This window comes from Musca domestica, unplaced genomic scaffold (assembly GCF_030504385.1).
Source record: "Musca domestica strain aabys unplaced genomic scaffold, Musca_domestica.polishedcontigs.V.1.1 8, whole genome shotgun sequence".
In the NCBI taxonomy this organism is placed as follows: Eukaryota; Metazoa; Arthropoda; class Insecta; order Diptera; family Muscidae; genus Musca; species Musca domestica.
Window position 1 is genome coordinate 17080256 of NW_026712409.1, and position 24479 is coordinate 17104734.

The 24479-nt window shown below is 35.0% G+C and overlaps 2 protein-coding genes across 3 annotated transcripts in view; one reads left to right on the forward strand and one right to left on the reverse strand.

The window, feature by feature from the left end:
- Positions 1-24479, forward strand: part of LOC131806593 (uncharacterized) — a 360173-nt gene that overhangs the window by 47910 nt on the left and 287784 nt on the right. The window contains exon 2 of the mRNA XM_059130919.1: positions 19171-19192. Coding sequence (XP_058986902.1) covers positions 19171-19192 — 22 coding nt within the window. The remainder of the gene's footprint in view (positions 1-19170; positions 19193-24479) is intronic.
- Positions 1-24479, reverse strand: part of LOC101899340 (protein apterous) — a 75057-nt gene that overhangs the window by 41874 nt on the left and 8704 nt on the right. For both annotated transcript variants that reach the window (XM_059130918.1, XM_011298082.3), the window contains exons 2-5: positions 18746-19035; positions 5050-5348; positions 4753-4969; positions 4430-4569 (exon numbers count right to left, since the gene is read on the reverse strand). In XM_059130918.1, coding sequence (XP_058986901.1) covers positions 4430-4569; positions 4753-4969; positions 5050-5348; positions 18746-18784 — 695 coding nt within the window. In that variant the 5' untranslated portion in view covers positions 18785-19035. The remainder of the gene's footprint in view (positions 1-4429; positions 4570-4752; positions 4970-5049; positions 5349-18745; positions 19036-24479) is intronic.

Below are 24479 nucleotides of genomic sequence, written 5' to 3' on the forward strand. Positions count from 1 at the left end.
GTTATGCCGTTAAATATATGTTTATGTTTATTTATTTTATTGGTAAAAGCTGAGGTAGTTGCGTAGAAACAGAGTGTGACAATAAAAAATACGAAAGTCGGAGCTATCCGGGCGATAACTTGTCTCTTTGCCTTTTGGGACATAACCTTCGATTTCTTTGCGCCAAGAAACGTGGCCTCTTTTCTGGCTAAGCTGTGATATTAACTTTGGAATGTCCCTCCAACAAAACTACAACAAAAATGTTGTTGTCGTTGTCGCAACATTTACCCAATGGACCGCCGAAACTTCAATGCTTGCTTCATTGCTACTTGCAAGCATTAATTAAAACAAATTTTCAATTGCATATTCTTCTCTGGGATTGCAGCAGCAGCCGGTGAAAAATGTTTGCCCATCATTGACTAGACGGCTGGCTGGCTGGTTGGCGTGTCTATGAAATGGGATGTGCCTTTAAAAACCGCTCACACCCCGAATGCACTAGGCAAAGCATAAGGCAATCCATTCAAGTTGTTAAGGGTTAAGCATTTAATATATGCGTTAATTAGTTTATAGTTTTTCATATCTGAAATAGATGAGGCTCCGAGCGGCCACGAGAGGAATAAAGTTCGGCTGAGATTCGAAAGATGGAAGATAAATTGAAAACATATTGGCTGGTTAGGCAGGCATGAGGGTAATTCAAAAAGGGAAATATTGGAAAAAATATTGGAGATTTTTTCTCAGAGAATTTAGAAAGGATGTACAAGAGGAGGATGACATTTTTTCTGTAGAAAACTCTTGAGAAAATTGCGTTTAATTATAGGAAACTTTTCAAAATTTCTTTCCAAATTGTTTTCCATTCTGGCTATAATTCTCAAAATGCCATCACTTGTTCTAGCTCTCCGTCAAGTTTTCACCCAACTTCGTTTTTCTTTTGTTATCAAAAGACGAGCATTAAAACAATGCCATCGGCATGGAAAAGCTTCTTTGTTACGGTCTGGTTATTTTGCCGCCAAAAAAACGAAGCACTTGAAGAGCTTGTAGCAGCCACCACAAGAGGAAAAACATATCTGCCGACAATGACTCCAAAAACCCATAAAGGTGGGGAGGTACGAGTTAGTGGTAGTGGTACTACTAACTCCCTCCCAAAATACACCGGTCGCCGGTCGGTGGAGCCAACAGACAGAGCTTGGGTACCTGAAACGGCAGCTTATAAAAATATTTGATTTGCGTGTTTAGAAATCATTTGATAGTCAGTGTCTTGGCATGAACAGCCTTAAGGTTTATCGGACGATTCATCAGTTGTTGGCTGCCACTGTTGGTTTTTTTGTTGCTGTTTCGCTTTTTTTTTTTTTTTGGAAGGTGAACCCAGAAGCTCTGCACTGGGCCACATTCATTACATCCTAGCTTCTCGAGCCACACACATGGCTCTTGTCCCAGTGCCAGTGCCAGAACCGAATCGTACGGAACGGAACATGGCTTTACGTGTAATGAAAACCAAGATAAGATTCAATGATGAAATTGCAATTCAACAGCGTCGGTACTTAGTCGCTCCAACCATAAAGCTCACAATTGTTTTTGTTTTGCCCATGGTTTTGTTGTTGTTGTTAGTTGTTGGCGTGAAATAGTTTTTTTTTTTTCTTCATTGCAAGATCCGTTTCAAACCGTTTTATTGTTGAGTTTTTTTTTTGTTTGGCTTTGCTAAGAACTTCTTGTCATGATTGTCAGTCAAGCAACCGAATGCAAGTCAAACAAATACTAGAGACTAGACAGGAATCCATGAATGCATGCATGTAACATAAAGGCAAAGAGGGTGAGAGAGAGAAGAAGGGGGTGGGAATATAGAGGGAAGAGAGATCGGCTCCTACAAAAGATTTTTATACCCTCAGCCATATGGCTATAGAGGGTATATATAATTAGATACAGCCAAAACGTGCCTTATCGAAATAGCGGTTTTAGACCCTAGGCCTCTTTTAACCAAATCCGTTTCAGGACACTTGGAGTCGATCTAGCGATGTCCCTCCGTCTGTTGTCTGTCTGCCTCGATGGCTGGTTCGTACAATAACTCTCGAAGGGAGTATTCGGTTTGGCCCAAACTTGGTGCATCGTAACATTATTGTCAAACTTAGATCCAGTTCGGAGATAGGCAAAATCGGTCCAATCCTTGTGGTACCTCCCCCACAAAATGTCAACATTTTCAAAGAAAAAATTTACTGCAAAAAAGAGAAAGAATTATCCGATTTTGCTCCAACCTTGCAAATTCCGATATTTGCATCAGTACTAGGTCGCGAAAATGGACAATGTCGTACCACTTCATCAAGTACCTCCCCCACAAAGGGTCAAAATTCTGAATAATTATAACACTTATAAAATGTGATGTAAGTGCACGATTGTCTTCGAGTTGCACACATCACAATATTTTTATTAGCCAAAGGTCTGGTGTGAAGATGGAATATATCGGTCTACTCCTTCTGGTACCTCCCCCAAAAAGGTTAAAATTTGGAATATCCATGAAGCCCATAAAACACCAAAATTTTATCCGATTCCATTCAGACTTGGCACATCTCAATATTTCTAGCAGCACAAGATCTGTTATAAAGATGGTAGAGATCGGACCATTTCTTCTGGTACCTCCCCTACAAAGGGTCAAGGTTTTGAATAATAAAAACGATAACAAAATCCGAAATAAGCATCAGGTTTTCGTCATATTTCACACATCACAATATTTTTATTAAACCAAGGTTTGGTGTAAAGTTGGGATAAATCGGCCCACCCCTTCTAGTACCTCCCCCTCAAAGGTTCAAAATTTTAAATATCCATGAAGCTCATAAAACGCGAATTTAGTATCCGATTCTATTCAGACTTCGTACATCTCAATATTTTCATCATCTGTTATAAAGAAAGTAGAGATCGGACCCTTCCTTCCGATACCTCCACCACAAAGGGTCAAAGTTTTGAATAACTAAAACTATTATATAATCTGAAATAAGTATCCGGTTCTCTTCATTTTTCACGTCCCATTATTTCTACCAAGACAAGATCTGCTGTGAAGATGGGATAAATCGATCCACTCCTTCTGATATATCTGCAAACCACTTCTGGTACCTCACCGACAAAGGGTCACAATTTTCAAAACTTTTATCTGGCATAGCGCACAATGTCCACCAAAAACTCCGGATACCAATCCGTTGAACTATTTTGTCTGTAGTATTTTGAAAAGCAAGGTTGGCACTAAAAAATACCAAAGTGTCGATCACCTCAAGCAAGCCCATCCCAGGGAATGGACCAAAATACCGCATAGCAACATTCGGGCAGCGTGTGACGTTTTCATTGGCCATTTGAAGGCCATAATTTATGCCAAAAGTGACCAATTCGAACAAATCTAAACCTTTTTCACAATTTGATGCAATTTCCGGATTTTTTTGACTTTTTTGCAGTTTTTTTTATCTCGCCCTGTATTTGATACCTCACGCATAAAGGAGAGGTATATCGTCCAAACTTTGCATGTCACAATATTTATATCATATTTATTTAGGTCCAATATGAAATGGACAATATTGGCCCATTTCTTCGGAACATACTCCATAGAGGGTCAATAATTTGAATAAGTATAACAGAAGTTAAAATATATTTAAATAATCGAACATTGGCTGAGGGAATACATCTGTCGGCAAAACCGACGGGTACGTTTTAACTTGTCTTATGAAAATTTGAAAAAAAGCTATAACAAGCTATAGTATGGATTTTTATTAGCGGATTATACTTTGACATTTTTTTTAGTAGATTTCTCCCTTGGAGATTTTTTCAAGAAATTTTGAAAAAGCTGTTTTGAAATATCTGTACAACAGCCTCTTCAAGAAATCTTATGGAGAATAGATTTTTTCCAAACCTGATCAATCCTCTTCCAGAAAAAATTCTTCTTCTTTGTTTACCCACTCTCGCCGCTTGATTGCCCATCGTTTATTTGTAAAGTCACACGACGGCAATCTAAACAATTTTATGTAGGTTTGTTGTTGCTGTTGTTGCCACCTTCAACTTTTTGTTGGTCTTGTAACCGTTCATATATTTTTTTTAAATTTTTTTTTCTAATTGAAATGCAGGTCTTCAATTCAATGGAAATGCTCAGAAGGCGGGAGTCCGCCAGCAACCATAGAAGAACTAGAGGGGTGAGCAGGGGGAGTTTTAGTTTTTTTCTTGTGGCCAGAACGCTCAGGTCTCAGGGTCTCAGTCTCAGGTTGTTGTTTAGAAGGTGTTTCTTGGAAATGCAAACATACAAGGCGACCGACGACCCACGCTATGTCCGCAATGTACTTGAAATGTTCCACATATGTATATTATATAATGCAATAGCAACAAAAAAACTTGCAATTGCTTTTTTTTGTTGTTGTTGCACTATCGTGTTGTAGTTGAAATACAAAAAAACAAAACAGAATAAATTGTTACAAGTAAAGCTCACCTATAATAATCGCTTTTGCAGTAAATATTACCGTCGCGCGAATAACACGAAGATTCCCGGTCGAGGGGTTGTCGACATGCATAGCATTGCAGGCAACTGGCATGCCACCGTTTGTCCACAGCAGAGAGGTAGAAACGATCCTAGAGTTGGGGAAATGCAAAAAAAAAAAAACAAGAAAAATGGAAATGAAAACAAGAAAACGACAAATTGAAAAAGAAGCGCCGTTAAAATTGCCCGTGTAATTGCATGCTCCATACAAATTGGGCAAAGCGAGAGGGGGGGCAGAGTTACTAGGGAAGGGTGGGATATGTAGTGCAGCTCACCTGTATCAAACGCCCACACCCGGCACAGGGTGGACTGCAATTTGGTTTTGTCTCAGTCGCCGACTCGGGACTACTGGGTGGTCCATAGGGTTCCGTTTTGAAGGATATACCGGAATTGGTCTCATCGTTGAGATCGTCCGGACACTCCGTTTGGCCTCGACTGATGGCGTATTTGATGGAGCTGTCATCGAAGGTGGCCTGTTCGGCTGTTTCATAGCTAAGGGGGGAGAAAAAGAAGATGTATAAATTTCGGAAAATTTTGGGGAAATTTTTTCGGAAAATCCCCTGAAAACTCACCTTCTAAATGCAACTGAATAGGCGGCCGCCGCTGCACTGAACGGCTTTGTACTGTGTTCACAGATATCGGGACATGTTGAGCAGGCTGATGTTCGGAATATGAATTGATTGCTATGACTATTACTACTACTGTTGTTGTTGTTATTGTTGTTGTTATTATTATTGTTGTTGTTATTGTTATTACTACTGTTATTTGCACCTGCAGCACTGCCGCAATGTGCAGCATTTCCTTGATGTGCTACAGGTGGTGTTGGACTTTTTTCCCTTGCACCTGGCCCAAGAAATCTTGCGCTCTGCTGCTGCAAAATGGCGAAGCATATGAAAAGAGAGAAAGAGAGAGGGAGAGAAAGAGAAGATTAAAATAAAAATATTAAAAATATCTTAAAAATAATGCCTAAGGATTGTGCGAGGAACAGCTTCAAAGGCTTGATTGGAATAAATGAGTTTTCAAAGGTCTGCTATAGGAAAGAGGTAGGCCTTCTGTGGTTAAATTACCTTCTTTAGATCTTCTGTGAGTGGAAGACGTCTTCTGTGTATTGAAGATCTTCTATAGACTTAGATCTTCGCACTACAGAGAAGATCTTGGCAAGACTTTTTAAAGGTCTTCTCTGGCTTGAGGATATTCTATGGTTAGAAGATCTTTAATGGATAGGGAACTTCATGTTTTCTATGAATAGAAGACCCACTTCAGATCCTTTATAGGTGGAAGCCTCACAGCAGGTCTTCTCTGGATAGAAGACTTTCTCCAGGTCTTTCTATGGATAAACTACCTTCTTCAGGTCTTCTACAGGTAGAACACATTCTTCAGGTCTTTTATGGATAGGAGATTTTTTCAGGTCTCTATGGATAATAGATGTTTTGCAGGCCTTCTTTGGTTAAAAGACCTTCTTCAGGCCTTCTGTGGATAGAAGACCCACTTCAGAGCCTCTATGGAAGAAGACTTTCTCCAGGTCTTTTATGGTTATAAGACTTTTTTCAGGTCTTCTATGGATAAAAGACCTTCTTCTAACCTTAGAAGACCTTCCATAAATAAATGACCCAGACCTTCAATAAATGACTTCAGACCTTCTATGGATAGAAAACTTTATTCAGGCCTTCTATGGTTAGAATACCTTCTGTAGGTCTTTTACGGTTAGAATACATTTTCAGGTCTCCTATGGTTAGAAGACCTTTATCAGATTTTCTATGGATACAAGACCTACTTCAGGACTTCTATGGTTAGAAAACCGTTATCAGGTCTTCTATGGATAGAAGACCCACTTCAGGACTTCTATGCATAAAAGACCTTCTTCTGGCATTTTATGGTTAGAAAACCTTCATCTGGTATTCTATGGATAGAATATCTTCTTCAGGTCTTCTGTGGATAGAGGACCCATTTCAGGTCTTCTATGGAAAGAGAGCCCACATTAGGTCTACTATGGATAGAAGACTTTCTCCTATGGATAGAAGACTTGCTTAAAAGACATTCTTCAGGTCTTCTATGGTTAGAAAACCTTTAGCAGGTTCTAGGGATAGAAGACCCACTCCAGTTCTTCTATGGATAGAAGACTTTATTCAGGCCTTCTATGGTTAGAATACCTTCTTCATGTCTTTTACGGTTAGAATACCTTCTTCAGGTCTTCTATGATTATATGACCTTCTTCAGGTCTTCTATGGTTAGAAGATCTTCTTCAGGTCTTCTATGGTTAGAAAACCTTTATCAGGTCTTCTAGGGATAGAATACTTTTTTTGGTCTTCTATGTATAGAAGACACTCTTCTGGTCATCTATGGATAGAAGACCCTCTTCTGGATAGAAGTCCTTCTTAAGGCCTTATATGGTTAGAAAACCTTCTTCAGTTCTTCTACGGATAGAAGATCCACTTCCGGTCTTCTATGGATAGAAGGTTCACTTCAAGTCTTCTATGGGTAGTAGACCCACCTCAGGTTTTCTATGGCTAGAGGAATTTTCGTGTCTGCAATGAAGAAGACCTTTCTCAGGTCTTCTATAGATAGAACGCCTTCTCCAGGAGTTTATGTATAGAAGACTTTTTTCAGGTCTTATGTGAAGAAAATCTTTTTCAGAACTTCTATAAAGAAGACCTATTTCAGGCTTTTGGATAGAAGATATTTTTTTAAGTCTTCTATAGATAGAACACCTTATACAGACATTCTATGGACATATAGATCTTCTATAGATGGAAGAACCTCTTCAGGTCTGCTGTGGATAGAAGACCTTATTGAGATCTTCTGTGAAGATGACCTACTTCAGGTCTTCTATGAGTGGAAAACTTACAGATTTTTCACGGATGAAAGACCTTCTTAGGTGTCTTCAGGCTATCTCAGGCTAGAAGACAATATTCAAGGCTGTTATGGAAAGAATACTTTCTAAATTTCTTATTTGGGTGTCAGGCCAAATTCAGGTCTTCTATGGATATAAGAGCTTCTACAGATTTTCCATGAGCTGAAGACCTTCCAAAGGTCCTTCATGGACAGAAGACATTCTGAAGATAGAAGACCCTCTACAGGTAAAAGACTCTCTTCAGGTCTTCTATGAATCGCAGACTGGCAATAGGTCTTCCCAGAAGAAAACCTACGTTAGGATTCTGATGGATAAAACTTTCCTTAGACCTTCCTCAGGTATCCTATGGAAAAAAATCTACGGCAGTTCTTGTGTGTATAGAAGTCCTTGCATAGGTCTTCTATAAACCTAACACACTCTTCATGTCTTCTTTGGATAAAATGTCATCTTCAGGTCTTCTGTGGATAGAAGATTTTCCTCAGGTTTTCGAATGCAGAACAGATTTTTTTCCTGGCAAAAAATTCTTCCCCTCAATTCCAGTCTAGAAAAATTTCATAAAAATATCTCTTCTTTGTCTCGATATTTTCCATTTGCATTTGATTAAATTTCTTGTTGTTGAGATTTTATTTCGTTGCCGCTATGGCCGCTGCTGTTGTTGTTGTTGCTGTTGCATTTATATTTTTAAGGTTAATTAGCATAAAAAAGATTTGACAAGTTTTTGCAGTTGACACTTTTCAACATTCTCAACAACAACAACATATCAAGAGCAGCAACGTCAGATAGTGGATATCAACCAGCCAGCCAGCCAAAAGAGCTAGCCAGCCGCCGGTAGCAAGCTAGAAGAAGACTTCTTTCAGTTGTAATTTGGTGTTGTTTCTGTGATAGGTAGGTGTGTGTGTGTGTGTTTATGTCTCTTTGTACCGGCTGGTTGGCTGGCTGAAAGCCTATGTTGCCAGTGTCTCCCTGTTTGGTTTGTGTGGATGATTGTTTTTTTTTTTTTTTTTGTTACAAATCAAAGGATTCAATTTTTATTTCATTTTATCTTCTGTTTGTCTGTTGTTTGTATTTTATTTTGTGATTTTTGCTATTTGGACGATTTGCTTTATGTTTTGTGGTCGTTTCTTTTTTCGTTTTGGTTTTGGGCGTATATTATAGACAATTTGAAATTTATGTGTGTTTGGCAAAATATTGTTTACACTGAGAGAAATTTCGGGAGTTTAGAGGGCAATAATGCGCTTTAAAAACCGTAGAAAGAGCCAATATGTATCCATACACTTTGGGTAAAGAAGTGGATAGAAGTTCCCTTATCTTATTGTCCAAAAAATCGGAAAATGGTTTTCCTTTTAAAATTGAATGTATGGGACCAAAATCATAATAAGGCTCTGCTACAGGGTGAGATGAAAAACCTGCAACCAACTTCAGACTGCTGTCATTTCTAAGTCACACATCCGACATCTGTTAAAATTATTCCAGTGACAGCTCATTATATTGATTACAAGCGTACAAAAGCATTTTGGTGAGAATTTTCCAGAAAAAAAGTTATTCGTGATGGAATTCAAGCGTGATAGTGTGATTTCTTTCCGACATTTTTTGCTTTCTTTAAACAACATTTAAAAAAAAAATGAAAAAATAAATATGGCGTTTGACTTTGTTGCAGTTTTTTATCTCACCCTGTAGATATATAATTGGACCTTTTACAAAAATCATTGTAATTTTCGATTGAATAAAAGGGATTTGTCATTGTTACACATCCTTCGTCCAAATCCCTAGCATCATGCAAAATTCCATGTCGATTGTTCATTAATTATTACCTTTAATATTTTTGGTGCTTTTCATCTCCTAAAAACAATAGACTTCTATACTGACCTTAACCCTTCCTTCTTGTAAATTTCGGATCGGATCATGAATGCTATCTGTAGCGTGATTACAAATTAACAAGCAATGACGGACGGGCGGACACACATAGCTAGATCGACTCAGCTCGGCGAGTTAGAAATATCCATATAAAGCATTCTATGCCGAGGGCCAATATTTCGAAGTGTTACAAAGTTTTCGCCCGACACATAGTGTTGTGGGTATAAAAAACTCGTTTCGATCACTTTTTGTGCTTTTAAAATTCTTAAGATATCTAGGGTTGGAAGTCTGAATGTCCTTAAACATATTTTGTAAAAAAAAAAATCCACGTTTGAAACTTTGTTGATTCTCAAAAATCGAAATTTAATCCTTTTTTAGAAAATATTTTAAAAATATATGTTTGGAGGTCTGCAAAAATAATATTAAAAAAATCTAGGTTCAGAAAACATTATTCAATCTGCAATTCATGAAAAATAATATTGAAATTGGCATTTTTTAAGTTTTCATGGTCCTTCAAAAAGTATTCTACAAATTCTTAAGTTAAAATTCTCAAAGAAGTTAAGTTTCTTCGTTTGGAAATCGGTAAATGTTTGAAAATAATTATTAAAAACTACAGTTTTAAAAGTACGATATTCTTTGGGAAATAAAGAATTTACGTTTGAAGGTCCAGGTTTAAAGATAGGAGTCTTTGAAATAAAAAAAGTTTGACAATCTAATAGTCTTGCAAAATAAAATCCAATGACTGTCTCTGGAAACAAATCTTTAAAAGTCCGAACTGCAACTTCAAAATTTGCAGCATCACTTTTGAGGCAATGTACGCCTTTTAAAAATAATCTTTAAAAGTCCTCATTTGAAGCTCTGTTGGTCCTATGAAAATATTCTTGAAAAACGGCTACTGCTCCTTTGAAGAATTATAATTCATTTTTTTCCATGATTGGAATTCTGATGGTCCTTTGAAAAATATCTTCAAAAGAATCAGGCTTAAATTTCTGTTGCTCTTTTCAAAAATTTGCCCAAAAATTAACATTTGGTGATTTGTTGGTCCTAGGAAATATTCCTAATATAAAAATGCTTAAAAAACTTTTTTGAAGTACAATAAAATGTTTTTAGAAATCGCTATTCGGAGACACCAGATACCCCCGACGAAATTTGAAAAAGTGTTTTTAAAAAAATCCAATTTCGGAAGACCAAATATTCCTGAGAAATATTATTAAAATATTTAAACTTGGAGGCTAGGAGCACTAAAAGTTAGTGGTAAAAAATATTTTAAAGGATCAATGTTTGAATAAGGAAATCCATGAAAAAAAAAATTAGAAAGGTCCACGTTTAGAGGTGTAAAAGTATTTGGAAGGAAAGTCTACTTTGGAAGTGATGAAAGTCCGCATAAAATATCCTTAAAATTAAAAGTTTGGTGAAGGAAAAACATTCGTGTGGAGTACTGTTGGTTCCTCGAAAGAAGATATTTTTAAACATCCAAGATTAAAGTTCTGTTTATCCTCTAAAAATATATTCTTAAAATATCTCCGTATGGAAGAGATAAAGTAAAAACAAGTAAACAAGCTGTATGTTAGGCCGGGCCGAACTTTGAATACCCTCCACCATATGGAACGAATTTGGTAATTTAAAAAAAAAAAAAATAAAATCTGTTAAAAATTCTGTTTAAATCTTTAAAATACCGAATGTAGCCGTTATATTAGGGTCTATACGACGATGTGGAACTGCATTGGCAACTTTTGTCATAAGCAATAATGTAGCTAAAATGACCAAAATTCCGAATATAGGGAGGTACCATTATAAAATGCTATACCCAAACGTGGACCTGCACAGACAATTTTCTATCACAGGCTGTAGTATCCATTACGAAATTTAAATTCCAAATTGGAAATAATTCCGGTGAATAATGTTGCTAAAATCATCAAAGTACCGAATATCGGGAGGTATCGTTATATGGGGCTATACGAAGACGTGGACCTGCACAGATAATTTTCTGTTAAGGCTGTAGTATCCATTTCGAACTTCAAATACCAAATTTGAAACAATTCCGGTGAAAAATCATCAAAATACCGAATATCGGGGGGTACCGTTATGTGGGGGCTATACCAAAACATGGACCTGTATGGTCCATTTTCAATACCAAAAGTCCTGCAGACATCATATACATTTGAGTAAAATTGTATCAATCTATTTCAATTCGTTCGGAAGCTAGAGTGATTTCCACAGACGGACAGACGGACGGACAACGCTAAATCGACATAGAATTTTATGCTGATCAAGAATATATAACTTATGGGGTCTAAAATGTATATTTCGAGGTGTTAAAAACGGAATGACAAATTTAATATACCCTCGATACTATGGCGGAGGGTTCCGATAAACGAATTTTCAAAAAAAAAAAAAAAATACTCGATTCATGAAAAAAATGTATTCAAAACTCCAAATTTGAAAGAGGAAGTCGCCTATAAAATATTCTTAAAATTTGAATGTTTGAAAAAGAAAATATTCCTAAAAATGTCCCTAAAGTCCACGCTTGAAGAAGAAATCATTTTCGCTTGGAGTTCCTTTGGAAAAAAAATAAGAAATCCAAATTTGCAGTTCCGCTGGTCCCTTGGAAAAACAAACAAAAAATTGAAATTGAAGACCTAAATCTATGAAAAAAAAAAATTACTAAAAATATCTCCACTTATTGTTGTGTTGGTTCTTTGAAAAAATATTCCTAAAAACATTTACGTTTGATGTTTTATGTATTGTCCCTTTGAAAAATATTCTTGAGTGACCTACGTTTGGAAAACAAAAAGTTCTTACAAAAATTCCCCAAGTCCACAGTTTAAAGAGAAAATTGTCTTTAACAATCGACGTTAAAAGGTCTGAAATATTTCAAAAGAAGATTACAAATCGAAGGATTTCTATAAAACCGTATTTTTCTATAGAAGACCAGAGAGGATTTTTGCACTGAGACTTTTTATATGGTATCCCTAACAGGTTTAAGTTCAATTTCAAATATTTCATTATTACAAATGTCCTCAGTTTTAAAAAATTCTCATTGATTAAATCTAGAACCTTATACTCTCTGAAAATTTCGAATTTTCTCTTACAGTGTAATTTACATAATTACAATTTAACCACTTGCCTAAAGTCCCCAACACAATTCCCCCGCATAGGATGTTTTGCCGGTCTGAATATGACTGTCTCAACGTCTAATATTTTCTTATATTTTTTATGGCGAAAAAAAAAAACCTAAAAATAATATCATCTTTCGGCACAAGTGTAACAAAACCACCAACCGTCAGCCAAGAACAGCATCACTTCTTGTCGATGTCAACGGGCAACAAATACAAGTGTCTAATTAAAAGCGATTTTTGTGTTTCTCTGGGTGTGATGGCTTCTGCAGAACTTTTTTCTCTCAATTCGATTCTAAGAAGATTGTCAAAGTAACTTAAAATGTTTGCAATCAAGCGAACTATTGTAAGAAAAATTATTGAAAATGGAAATGAAAATTTCAATCTTTTCGATACAGAAAAAAATGGATTTTTTGAGGAAAAATAATTTGCAATGATTTTGACAAGATTCTTCAAAAAAAAAAAAAAAGGAAAGATGAGTGGAAACCCTCATTTAAATCTACAAACTTTAACTGATTCAAGGAAATTTTGGGTTTAAAAGTTATTTGAGTGGTAAGATTACCAGCGGACATGGATATATAGGGTGAGATGAAAAAAACTGCAAACAACTTCAGACTGCTGTTATTCCTAAGCCGGTCCTCCGACAGATGTTAAAATTATTCCAGTGACAGGTCATTATATTATTTACAAGCGTACAAAAGCATTCTGGCAAGAATTTTCCAGAAAAAAAGTTATTCGGGATGGAATTCAAGCGTTCTAGTGCGATTTCTTTATATTTGGCTGGAGAACCACAAGTGGCTATCGTTAGAGCACTCCAGCATTTAAATGTGAATAAATCTTACCGTGATACTGGTAGCGTAGCCCGAAGTCAAGGAAGTGGACGGAAGAAAACAGCAACATCAGCAGAAATGGTTCGAAAAGTAAAGAAGCGACTTGATCGAAACACGCGATCAAAACACTGAATATATCGCAATATTCCATTCGGAAAATATTGGAAAATGAGCTCGGCGTAAAGCCATTAAAATTTCGAAAAAGTGCAAGAACTTACACCGCACCAGAAAGAAAATAGACTCAAAAGAGCTCAAGAGTTGCTTCGCTTGGCCGAAAGTGGTGAACTGCCGAATTTGGTTTTCTCCGATGAGAAAACATTCATTGTCCAGCAGTTTGTAAACAAACAAAATGATCGTATTTACTTGCCGAAGAGGTCAGCCATAAATGTGCACCTTCGGTTGGCCACCAGAACTCAAGCGCCGGCCATGATGATGGTGTGGGCCGCCATAACAGCCGATGATCGCTCTCCGCTCGTATTAATCGACCGTGGCATCAGAATAAATTCCAAATATTATCGCGTAAATATTCTGGAGGATGTATTAAATTCTTGGCCACGCAAACATTTTGGCCGCAGACCTTGAATATTCCAACAGGACTCAGCACCATCGCATTCTCCACCCAAGAATGGTTACAAATGAGGTTCCATGCTTCATTTCCAGCGCACAATGGCCACACAAAATCTCCGGATACCAATCCGTCGGACTATTGTGTCTGGAGTATTTTGGAAAGCAAGGTTGGCACTAAAAAATACCAAGTTGTCGATCAACTCAAATAAGCGCTTCGCCGGGAATGGGCCAAAATACCTCAGAGCAATATTCGGGCAACGTGTGACGGTTTCATGGGTCGTTTGAAGGCCATATTTCGTGCCAAAAGTGGCCAATTCGAACAAATCTATACTTTTTCTAAAATTTGATGCTATTTCCGACATTTTTTGCCTTCATTCAATAAAATTAAAAAAAATAAAAATTATGGCGTTAGAAATCGTTGCAGTTTTTTTTACCTCACCCTGTATCTGTTAAAAGTAAAACAATTTGATGCAGGCTAAGTAATAGGACTTCACAGCCCATATCATGTTTGTTATATTTGTTTTCAAAATCTCCCCAATTTGTTTTTGGTCGAAAAGTCCCAAAAAATCGGGACTTCATACATCTGGCTTCCACATTTCGAGTCGAGTTCATACTTGACGTTGCATTCACAATCTAATCTCGGCGATAAGCCGCAGCATCCGAATGAACGTAGGAAAAAAATCTCCTATAGCCGAGATACTCCTAGGGTTACAATGTTATCAACAACAGCGCCAGTGGCAACAAACCGCCAGCGAGTGAGTGATTCAGTCATTGATTGCATTTCAAATGTGAAATTCGTTCGATCGAATCAACGAAAATCGTTTGGCATTTTCTGATGCTATTCATTTTTTGGTTGAATTCCCATTTCAGCTGATAAGAGCTTTTGCCGAGATTGAAGATTAAACGTTTTTTGAAGGAAAATTATTGTTTGATGTCTTTAGCATGTCAAAACAGTATATACGAACGAACGAAAAAAAAACCCAAGGGGGTCTAGCCATCGACGTCAAATTTCTGTCGATAATTTCAAGAGCGAAAAATTATTGACATTTTTTTTTTGGTGAAATATTGCTCCGAAAGATTACAAATTTTGATTGCAGTTTTTATGGGTAAATCGACAAATAAAAATTAAATTGATGAACCTCCAAAAATTAATCTGAAGAACCATAAATTTGGGCTCTAATAGTGATTAAAACAACAGCGGATTGCAGAGTTGATAGCCCTTGAAAAAGTATTGCTAAAATTCCTTAAAAACCTTTTTAAAAATCCAAAATATATACATATTTTAAGTTTTCTAAAGGACAGTGAAAGAAAATGAAAGAGTATCCAAAAATCCTTCAAGAATGCTTCTAAAATTCTCATAAAAATTCACTCCTTGACAAAAATATGATTAAGAATCCCTTATTTCTAAAAGTATTCCTTCAAATCCTTAAAAAATATGCGTGAATATCCGTTGTTAAATATATAACAAATATTTAAATATGCACAATTCTTTTGGAAAAATTCTTTAAAAATCCAGATTGGAGAAATTAACATTAAAAAAAGTCCAAGTTTTAGGTTGAATAATTTAAAAAATATTTTTTTAAAAATTATCATTTGAAGTTCTTTAAATTCTTTAAAAATATTCTTTAAAAGTTTACGGAAATCTGTAAATGTTTTAAAAAATCGTCAAAAACTTCAAGTTTTAAGGTAGGATGGTCTTTGGAAAAAATCTAAGGTTGGCGGTCTGATAGTCTTTTTGAAAAAAATCTTTAAAAAATCCATTCTGGAGTCAAATTTTTAAAAATCCAGTTTTGAAGCCCTTAGGTTTTTCAGGAAATAATATGTAAAAAATAAGGGTTTCAAGGTGTGTTGGTAAAAATTTTGAAAAATTCATTTAGGGGACCCGAAAGTCTTTGGAAAATATTTCACAAGTAAAGATTTGATGGTCTTTGGAAAAAAAATATTTGAAACTACGTTTGAAGGTAACGTGGTCTTTAGAAAAATATTCTTTTAAAAATCCACGTTTGAAGATCTGGAAGTACGGAACGTTTTTGGAAATTATTTCAAAAGTAAAGGTTTGATGGTCTTTTGCAAAAAAAATTTATATATTTGAGTTTGAAGGTGTGTCGCCTTTAGACAAATATTTTTTAAAAAATTAGGTTTGAAGATCTGAAAGTCAATTATATTTTTTTATTTTTAAATAGACATTTCAAGGTTTGATAGTCTTTGAGGAAAACTTCTTCTAAAATCCTCTGAAAGTGCATTAAAAAATGCTTTAAAAAAACCACGTTCTGAAAATCCTAGAAAAAAAGGTTGTTAAAAAATTTCACTTTTGAAGCTAAATTGGTCTTTGAAAACAGAAATAGTCGTGAGACTATTCTTTAAAAAATTCAGGTTTGAAAAACTGATAATCATGGAACAATTCTTAAAAAAAACACATTGTAAGTCCGCTCAAGCAATTCTTGAAAAAAAAAAAACACGTTTGAAGGTCGGAATGTCCTTTCAAACAATTCTTTAAAAAATTCACATTTGGAGGTCGGATAGTCCATTCAAAACCTTAAAAAATCTCCATGTTTAATTGTCTGAAAGTACCTGATTTTTTTTTTTAAATTCCGACGTTGTTCTTTGAAAAGAAAATCTTTAAATAGGTTTGAAAGACTGATAGTCGCGGAACAATTCTTTTAAAAACACATCTAAAGGTCAGTTTAAAGAATTCTTTAAAAAACCCAATTTGAAGCTCTGAAAGTTCTTTTTAAAGAATTCCTTAGAAAAAATCACATTTGAAGGTCTGAAAGTCCGTTCAAACAATTCTTTAAAAAATCCACGCTTGAAGATCTGATGGTCTTCGGATGAAAATTTTTAAAAAAGGCACGTTCTCGGAAAAAATTATTCACTTTTGGGGGTCTAAAAGTCATTTCAAACAATTCTTTATAAAAATTACATTTGAATGTCAGAAAGTCCTTTCAAACAATTCTTTAAAAAATCACGTTTGAAGGTCTGAAAGTCCATTAGAATTATGCTTTAAAAAATGCACGTCTGAAGGTCCATTTAAATTATTCTTTAAAAGATTCACGTTTGAAGGCCTGAAACTCCACGTTAGAAGACGTTAGAAGGTTTGAAAGTCTATTCGAACAATTCTTAAAAAAAGGAACGTTTGAAGGTCTGAAACCATTCAAACAATTCTTTAAAAAATCCACGTTTGAAGATCTGATGGTCTTCGGATGAAAATTTTTAAAAAAGGCACGTTCTCGGAAAAAATTATTCACTTTTGGGGGTCTAAAAGTCATTTCAAACAATTCTTTATAAAAATTACATTTGAATGTCAGAAAGTCCTTTCAAACAATTCTTTAAAAAATCACGTTTGAAGGTCTGAAAGTCCATTAGAATTATGCTTTAAAAAATGCACGTCTGAAGGTCCATTTAAATTATTCTTTAAAAGATTCACGTTTGAAGGCCTGAAACTCCACGTTAGAAGACGTTAGAAGGTTTGAAAGTCTATTCGAACAATTCTTAAAAAAAGGAACGTTTGAAGGTCTGAAACCATTCAAACAATTCTTTAAAAAATCCACGTTTGAAGGTCCATTCAAATTATTCTTTAAAGATCCATGTTTCCATTCAAACCATTCTTTAAAAAAATTACGTTTGCAGGTCCATTCTTCAAAAGATACATGTTTGAAGGTCTGGAGGTCCCTTCAAATTATTCCTTAAAAGTCCACGTCTGAAGGTTTGGAAGTCTGTTCAAACAGTTCTTTGAAAAAAACCAAGTTTGAAGGTTTAAAAGTCCATACAAACCATTTAAAAAAGCACGTTTGAAGATTTTATGGTCTTTGAAAATAAATTCTTTAAAAAACACGTTTTAAGATTTGATAGTCTTTGGAAAAAATCTTTAAAAAAAATCCACGTTTTATTAGTTTTCGAAAAAATTCTTTAAAAATAATCCACGTTTGAAGGTCTGATTATCTTTGGAAAAAAATCTTTAAAAGATCAACAGTTCTTTGAAAAAAACCAAGTTTGAAGGTTTAAAAGTCCATACAAACCATTTAAAAAAGCACGTTTGAAGATTTTATGGTCTTTGAAAATAAATTCTTTAAAAAACACGTTTTAAGATTTGATAGTCTTTGGAAAAAATCTTTAAAAAAAATCCACGTTTTATTAGTTTTCGAAAAAATTCTTTAAAAATAATCCACGTTTGAAGGTCTGATTATCTTTGGAAAAAAATCTTTAAAAGATCAACGTATGAAGGGCTAAATGTCCTTTAAAAAAATTCTTCCAAAATTCGCGCTTGAAGATTTGATGGTCTTTGGAAAAACTCCATTTTTGAAGATCTGATAGTGTTCTGATTCCTTCTTTAAAAATTCCACGTTTGAAGGTCTGATGCTCTTCGGAAAAAATATTTTAAAAATCAATGTTAGATGGTTTAAAAGGCTATTAAAAAAATCTTTGAAAAATCCACGTTTGAAAGTTTGATGATCTTTGGAAAAAATCTGTAAAAAATTCCAGATTGAAGGGCTAAAAATCCTTTAAAAAATTCGCGGTTGAAGATTTGATGGTCTTTGGAAAAAAATCTTTCAGAAATTCACGTTTGAAGGTCTGAAAGTTAATTCAAACATTCTTTATAAGTCCGCGTTTGAAGGTCTTATTATCTCAGGGAAATAAACTTTAAAATACTAAGTTTGAATAGAAAAAAAACTCTTTTAAAATTCACATTTAAAGGTTCTTGTTCTTGTTTGGAAAAACTATTTAAAAAACAAAAAAAGGTCTAAAAGTCCATTACATTTCTTTTTAGGAGCTGGCTAGTTTGAAAGAAAATTTAAAATATCTAAATTTGAAAATCTGAAAGACCTTTAAAATATTTTTAAAAAATCCTAGTTTTAACAATTGTTGGCTTTTGGATAAAAATCTTTAAAAAATTCACATTAAGGAAACTAAACGTTCTACAAAATAACCTTTTTTTATAATTCATGTTTTTCAATTTAGCAGATCTAAAGTTTCTTTTTTAATTTTGAATATTTGTTGAAAAAGCTTTTCCGTCGCATAATTTTCCCTTTCGAATGAACTTTTCTCAACTTACCCAATGCATCACAGGGCGCTCTTCGGTACAGACGCCCATGTGCGTCTTTTGCGATATCACGAGGTTTGGTTCCAACGATGCTTATTTGGCAGTGCGGCGGCAGGATGTTGTTTTGGATGATTTTGACGGGTTGGAATGACAGCGACGGTGGCGGTTGTGGCGACGACGACGGCAGCAGTAGCAGTGGTTTTTACGGCAACTGTGACGACTTTGTATTATTGTTGAAACGTTGCGAAATTTTTAAATTTTCCGCAGAAATTTTTAATAACTTTAATTTTTAAAATTTAACACTGGAAAATAGATAAATGAGAGGATATTTATTTAGTTTCACATTTCATATTTTCACGAGAATTTGAAACAAATTTATTTAAGTTTTTTGTTTTATGTTTTTAATTTTTTTTCACTTGTTTCTTTTTGCATTGCAGGATTTTAAACGCCAGTCAAATGGTAAGTAAATAATATTTGTTATGAACATGCTTGTTTTTCAATAGTTGCACTTTTTTATTAAAAAAAATGTTTATGTTTTTAGTGATCCAAAATTTATGGAGGAATCTTAATACTCCTTCATTTTTATATTAGAAAAAAAAAATGATTTGAATATTAAGAGTAATACATTTATGGATTTTATCGTGATTTTAAAGTACATACGAACCAATAAATTAAATAAGTAATACACTTCAGGATTTTGGGGCAAAATACCATTTCATCTAGTTATAATCTATCTCTCCAGGAAAAAACAAAAATGTTATTGAAACATTTGACCACAAAGTCATATGAGTAAGAAGTTTGTGATTGAAAACTTTTACCTGTCAGTTTTTAATATTTGGGTAAGTTTTTTATTTGGTACCGTCGTATGGGAGCTATAACCAAACCTTAGCCGATAAAGATATTTTAAATTTTAAAGAAAAAGGTGCGCTCAAAAATTGAAAACTATTATATATCTGTTAAACTAGGTCAAATTCGGCTATGGATTATTGCTTTCCACTGTTTCTGGCACCTTCCATTATCTTAAAAAAAACTGTATTTTTCTCAAGCTTCAATCAAATTTGATAATAAGTTATTTCAAATCGTAGCCTAGCAAGATTAGCGCAAAAAAACGGATTTTTTCTGTTGTATTCTATGTCAGATAACCCCTTGTGGGTGAGGTACCAGAAGGGGTTTGCAGATATATGTCATCTTCACAACAGATCTTGTGTTTTGTATGTGTGAAATTTGAAGAGAGTTGGGTACTTATTTAGCTTTTTTTGAGTGTTTTGTTTTTAAAAATCTTGAACCATATGTGGGGGAGGTACCTCAAGGAATGGCCCGATCTCTAACATCTTTATAACATATCTTGTGTTGATAGAAATATTGAGATGTACCAAGTCTGAATGAAATCGGATGGTATGTTCGCGTTTTTTGACCCTTTGTGGGGGAAGTACAAGAAGGGGTGGGTCGTTATATACCAGCTTCACGGTAGATTTTGCGTTAGTAGAAATAATGGGATGTGTGTAATTTGAAGACAATCGAACTCTTACATCTCATTTTATAAGAGATATAATTATTCAAAATTTTGAACATTTGTGGGGGAGGTACTTGATGAAGTGGACTGATACTGTCCATTTCCCAATGCTGATATTAGCATTTGCATAGTTAAAGCAAAATCGGATTACCCTTTGTGCTTATGTGCAGTAAAATATTTTATTTTGAAAAGTTGGGCCTTTTGTAGGGGAGTTACCAGAAGGAGTGGACCGATTTTGCTCATATCCGAACTCGATCTAAGTTCGACAATAATATAACGATGTACCAAGTTTGGATCAAATCGAATACTCCCTTCGAGAATTATCGTGCGCACCAGCCAGCAGACAGACAGACGGACAGACGGACGGACATCGCTAGATCGACTCCAAATGTCCTGTAGGGGATTTGGTCCAATGAGACCTAGGGTCTAAAAGCACGAAGTCAAAATATTACAAAATATTCAGATTATAAACCGATTCTGAATAAATAGCCACTAAAATCTGGTATCTAATTTACCCGATAAGTCGCTTTAGTAAAGGCCAACACATTTTGCTTTTAATGTCATCTTTTTAGGCCATTAATAGCTCAATCCGAACGAGAAATTACCAAATAACCTTATCACAAAAATACCTGCAAGTTTTATTTTTGGCCGGGAAGTCCTTGAAAATATTTATTACAAAAACCCGCTTTCCTTGGCTTGTAGGCTGTTGAATATTTTTTTTAAATAAATCGCAAAAAACATCAGAAAGAGTAATGGGTTTGAAAATCGAAAGTTTCATACAAAACTATGGCAGTTTTTTATTCTTCAAAATTTGGTTTAAAATTTCAGGTGGGTCAGCCAAAGGCTTCTAGCACTTCTTCCAAAACAAACTATACAACTTTTATAAACTTAAAATGCCTGATAATATCCTATTTGATTTTATGCTGCTGGATTTCAGAAGATCCTACTACGTTTTTAATAAATTCCATAAACATTGCATAAGCATTTAGTCTTAAGCTTTTCTATCGGGAAAAAAATGTTCAGCATTTGTCGCCAGATAGATGTTCTAAAGATCTTCTGAAATTTCGGACATATGCTAATAAAACTTTCCACACCCTAATAGATCTTTTTCTCTTTCATTGAAAAAAAAAAATATTAATTTATTAGTCCTTTGTCAGATCATAAATATCCAATTCTTCTTATCACACCAAAGTCCCATTAGAATTAGATAATTTCTTAACAAATCGATTTCCCATTGTTTTCCAATGCCCCTCCACTTTTACTTAATTTCCAAATTTTACAACACTTTTGACATCTCAATATCGTGCAAAGAGATAGACGAGATATTGATACCATCAAAGGATACTCCCAAGGCGGTCATCCCTAACAGCTCGAATTTTCTTTTGTTTTTTTTTTTTGATGTGTCAAATTTTTAACATGGTGTCAATGACAAGGCCTGCCCACTCAAAGCCAATAAATTAAAGTCAAGATGCGCACACATTATTTTTTGTTGTTGAAGAAGAAGAACAAAGGTCAGGGGTCATGTACAAAATGAAAATTGTTACATCTTAGATTACAACTCTATTTGAAACGATCAACAACATTTAGGAGAAAAAACAATGTAAAACTTATCTAAAACTAGTCTAGTTGGTCTTATCAAAGATGTGTCTACTGGGAAGAAAATACCGGCTGTCTTTTATACAAAAAAAGACCTTACCACACACCCCTCTAAATGTGCGATGCACAGTGGTTCAGAAATCGATTTTTATGGCCAAACCCTAATTTTGTTGTCATTAATGATTTCGGAAATATTTATGGAATTCGGAAGTTCTACTTCTACTATTTTTTGACTACAATCTGCTGAAATGGTTTACATGGTGGCGTGGCGTGGCGTGGCCATAAAGACGTCCCTTTTTGCTATTTTACAAAATCGAATTTTAATTTTTATACCCTCCACCATACTATGGAGGGTATATTAACTTTTTCATTCCGTTTGTAACTCCTCGAAATACTCATGTAAGACCCAACAAAGTATATATATTCTTGATCAGCGTAAAATTCTAAGTCGATTTAGCCATGTTCGTCTGTCTGTCTGCCCCCATAAGACTGTACCTCCCAATATTCGGTATTTTCATGATTCACCGGAATTGTTTCAAATTTGGTATTTGAAGTTCGAAATAGATACTACAGCCTAAGACAGAAAATTGTCTGTGCAGGTCCAAATCTTCGTATAGCCCCCATATAACGGTACCTCCCGATATTCGGTATTTTGATGATTTTAGCGACGTTATTCAGCGGAATTGTTTCAATTTTGGTATTTGAAGTTCGTAATGGATACTACAGCTTGTGACAGAAAATTGTCAGTGCAGGTCCACGTTTTCGTATGGCCCCCATATAACTGTACCTCTCGATATTCGGTATTTTGAAGATTTTAGCGACATTATTCAGCGGAATTGTTTCAATTTTGGTATTTGAAGTTCGTAATAGATACTACAGCCTATGCCAGAAAATTGTCTGTGCAGGTCCACGTCTTCGTATGGCCCCCATATAACTGTACCTCTCGATATTCGGTATTTTGAAGATTTTAGCGACATTATTCAGCGGAATTGTTTCAATTTTGGTATTTGAAGTTCGAAATAGATACTACAGCCTAAGACAGAAAATTGTCTGTGCAGGTCCAACTCTTCGTAGAGCCCCCATATAACGGTACCTTCCGATATTCGGTATTTTGATGATTTTAGGTACAATACTCACAGAAATTGTTTGAGATATCGTATTTGAAGTTCGTAATGGATGCTACAACCTGTGACAGAAAATTGTCTGTACAGGTCCAGGTCTTCGTATAGCCTTTGAGTTAAATTGCCATGGCGTTTACACGAGATGAGCTATTTTCGTTTTCCTCAGACACTACATTTTCGAAAATTAATATTTTACGGAACCCGAACTTGGAAGGCATGGTGTAATTTTTTTTCGGATTTTGGTTGAATCGGTAAGAAACTTCTGGAAATTACTCAATTCTAATTATAATTTTTTGGTAACATTTTTTTGGTACAAACTGTTTGGTGACGATTACCAAATCGATCGAATTTTAAAAATAAAAGTCGGTTTGAACCTTCAAATTGATTTAAAAACGAATTATGTTTTAAATTTTGAGCTTTTTTCGCGATCGATATATCCCATCTTTTCACTATAGTTTTTTTATGAGCAGAAATTTTGAGATGTGTGAAGTGAAGGAAATTGGGTACAAAGTTCGACTTTTTCGACACAGATGTTACTATTCAAAATTTTTACCCGTTTTTACGATCGGACACTGATTTTAAAATTTTTGAGATGATGGACCGATATTACTCTTCTTAGCTCTAATGTAACAATGTACGAGGTTTGTTGAAAATCGGGAAGTATTCCTTATTTTGTAAGAGTTGTAATTATTTTACATTTATACCTTTATAGGTATATAGGAGGTACAAAATGGAGGTATTTTATAGGCAGGTACCAGATATAAATATTATGATGTGCCAATTTTATTTTATTTCAATTGCTATGAGTTAATTGATCATTTCGCTCTAAAATGGTCCGTTCGGGGGGAAGATGCGATGATGAGTGGATCCATTGAAATGAGTACGGTTTGGAAATAATCAGGTACTATTTTTTTTGCCTTCGAGGGTTACCGTTATTACAAATGGTAAACACCTATGGTAAAGGTAGCAGAAAGAGTGGACCGCTGCTGTCGATTTGCTCAACAAACCCAAGGCTGATATAAATATTGCGATGTCCAAAAAATGTGATTTCTTTATATTTGGCTGGAAAACCACAAGTGGCTATCGTTAGAGCACTCCAGCATTTAAATGTGAATAAATCTTTTGTGACTCGTACCAGCTCTCGTTACCGTGATGTTGGTAGCGTAGCCCGACGTCAAAGAAGAAGAAAACAACGACATCAGCAGAAATGGTTCGAGAAGTATAGAAACGACTTGATTGAAACCCGCGTCGCAGTGGCCGAAAAATGACTCGTGAGCTGAACATATCGCAATATTCCATTAGGCAAATATTGAAAAATGAGCTCGGGGTAAAGCCATTGAAATTCCAAACAGAGCAAGAACTTACACCGCAACAAAGAGAAAATAGACACAAAAGAGCTAAAGAGTTTGCTTCGCTTGGCCGAAAGTGGTGAACTGCCGAATTTGGTTTTATCTGATGAGAAGACAATCATTCGTTGTCTAGCAGTTTGTAAACAAACAAAATGATCGTGTTTACC